The sequence below is a fragment of the Temnothorax curvispinosus genome, unplaced genomic scaffold (genome assembly GCF_003070985.1).
Source record: "Temnothorax curvispinosus isolate PA1 unplaced genomic scaffold, ASM307098v1 QBEX01000769.1, whole genome shotgun sequence".
Taxonomy (NCBI): Eukaryota; Metazoa; Arthropoda; class Insecta; order Hymenoptera; family Formicidae; genus Temnothorax; species Temnothorax curvispinosus.
The window spans coordinates 1-1,760 of record NW_020210549.1 but is presented as its reverse complement, the minus strand read 5'-3'; the positions used below and the strand labels follow the sequence as shown (position 1 = coordinate 1,760).

The following is a 1,760-nucleotide window of genomic DNA, read 5'->3' as shown; positions in this document are numbered from 1 at the left end:
CTTGATGTGTCGTAACTGCAGAGATATGTTTCAGTTTTGTACAACAAATAGAAAGTATTATGAATAAAGCCTGTCTAGCAGAATTGATGGGATGCACGATGAATATGTGCTTAATGGGATATTTCGTTGTTATGGTATGCTAACGATAACTAAAACTTCGTCTCAAATCGCAGACAACAGATAATTAATAATTAATAACAGATAACAGATAATTGAGATGCCACAAAAACAGATTACCTTATTTTCCTGCATTAAATAAAGACAGCAATTTATTTTCCAGAACTGGAGTGCGTTCGATAAGGCAAAAATATTATCACATTTTGTGGCATACATAACAGCGAGTATAAATATATTTATATTTTGTTACATCGGTGAAATCCTCACGGAAGAGGTAATACGCATGAAATAAAAAAAATTTTTTAGACGTGTAAAAATTCATTCATTTTGATAATGTACACTGAGAAAAAATTTTTTAATCCAAAAAAATATTTAGTCCAATACGTGCAACTAAACATTTTAATTAGTTTAACTAAACATTAGTTAAATTAATTAATTCTTGATTAAAAATGTTTGATGGTTGACATGCAACTTAATAATTGCTGAAACAACTTGTTAACTAATTAACATGTGTAGTTGCATATATCAAAATATTTTTAAATATCAAATTACGTACATAGTACAAGTAATTACACTGTTATTGCAATTTCTAGAACCAGATCGATTTCTACTAAAATGGAAAAAGTGGACTTTAGTGGACTAATTAGTTCCACCAAATAATGATTTTACTAGAGATCGAAATAACAGAAATCGCAATAATAGTGTCAATATTTGTATTATATAATTTAATTTACCGCATATACACAACTGCACCCCAGACTCACACTGGCCATTAAACTGTAACTACAGTAATACGAGTCAAGCAAATAGATCTGATTAATAATATCCTTTGATATCTTTTTACCATCGGCGTTAAACGTTCAGATACTTAAAGATATTTCTAAATATTTTTATTTATTAGTGTGAAAAAATTGGAGACATAACATATATGACTAATTGGTATAGACTGCCTCACAAAACAGCGCTTGGTCTCATTTTGATAATCAAGCAATCGAGTCACATTATCAAGATAACTGCGGGAAAAATAGTTCTGTTATCCATATCAACCTTCGGTGACGTAAGTAACACACATACTACAGTTATTGACGTCGAATATAAAATTTTTATAAAATTTACTTTCTTATCGTTCATAAATTGTTATAATAATTGTACATAATAACTTCACGATTTAATCTGATACAATATACTGTATCAAAACAAGTTTCAACAACCTAATAATTTATTGTACATTTTGTTGTTAGCAAAAAAAACAAAGCCATTTCGTCATTTCAGGTAATCAAAACTTCCACGGCATATTTAAATTTCTTACGAACGATGACCAAATAAAACGTAGAGAGGCTTAGTTATAAAACACATGTATGGAATATCTTCCAAATAGAATAGATGTTAAATAAACACGCTTAATAATTATTATGGTATAACAGAATTTTCTACGATTAATTTCTTGAAAGTACAAATAGTATTCCTCACAAATTCCCTGAAACTAAAGAAATTAAAACCAAATACTTTACGAAACGTACATGCATAGCCACAAAAAAAAATACTATCGTATTCCTCTCCAAACGTGGTCTTTAACAAGCATGTCGAGTACATTACAAAAAATTGCTAAAATATAATACAGATCATCGTTTGTTGACTTGTAA

General features: G+C 28.9%; 1 protein-coding gene across 2 annotated transcripts; it reads left to right on the top strand.

Moving 5' to 3' along the window:
* Positions 1-29: 29 nt before the first annotated feature.
* Positions 30-1,737, top strand: LOC112458148 (odorant receptor 82a-like). Of its 2 annotated transcripts, XM_025021600.1 has the most exons (4): positions 30-134; positions 281-391; positions 1,019-1,174; positions 1,390-1,737. In XM_025021600.1, exons 1-4 carry the CDS (start codon positions 60-62, stop codon positions 1,441-1,443), a joined length of 396 nt encoding a protein of 131 aa, XP_024877368.1. In that variant the 5' UTR covers positions 30-59; the 3' UTR covers positions 1,444-1,737. The 2 variants fall into 2 exon arrangements, with proteins under 2 accessions (XP_024877368.1, XP_024877361.1); XM_025021593.1 differs by having other exon boundaries at positions 1,019-1,737.
* The last annotated feature ends 23 nt before the right edge of the window (positions 1,738-1,760 follow it).

Bases quoted from the DNA above. Each gene is read 5' to 3' on its own strand.
- LOC112458148 (XM_025021593.1), top strand. From the start codon at position 60: ATGAATAAAGCCTGTCTAGCAGAATTGATGGGATGCACGATGAATATG. The intron at 135-280 runs GTATGCTAACGA...TTTATTTTCCAG, and splicing joins TGGGATATTTCGTTGTTATG to AACTGGAGTGCGTTCGATAA. The intron at 392-1,018 runs GTAATACGCATG...TTTATTTATTAG, and splicing joins GTGAAATCCTCACGGAAGAG to TGTGAAAAAATTGGAGACAT.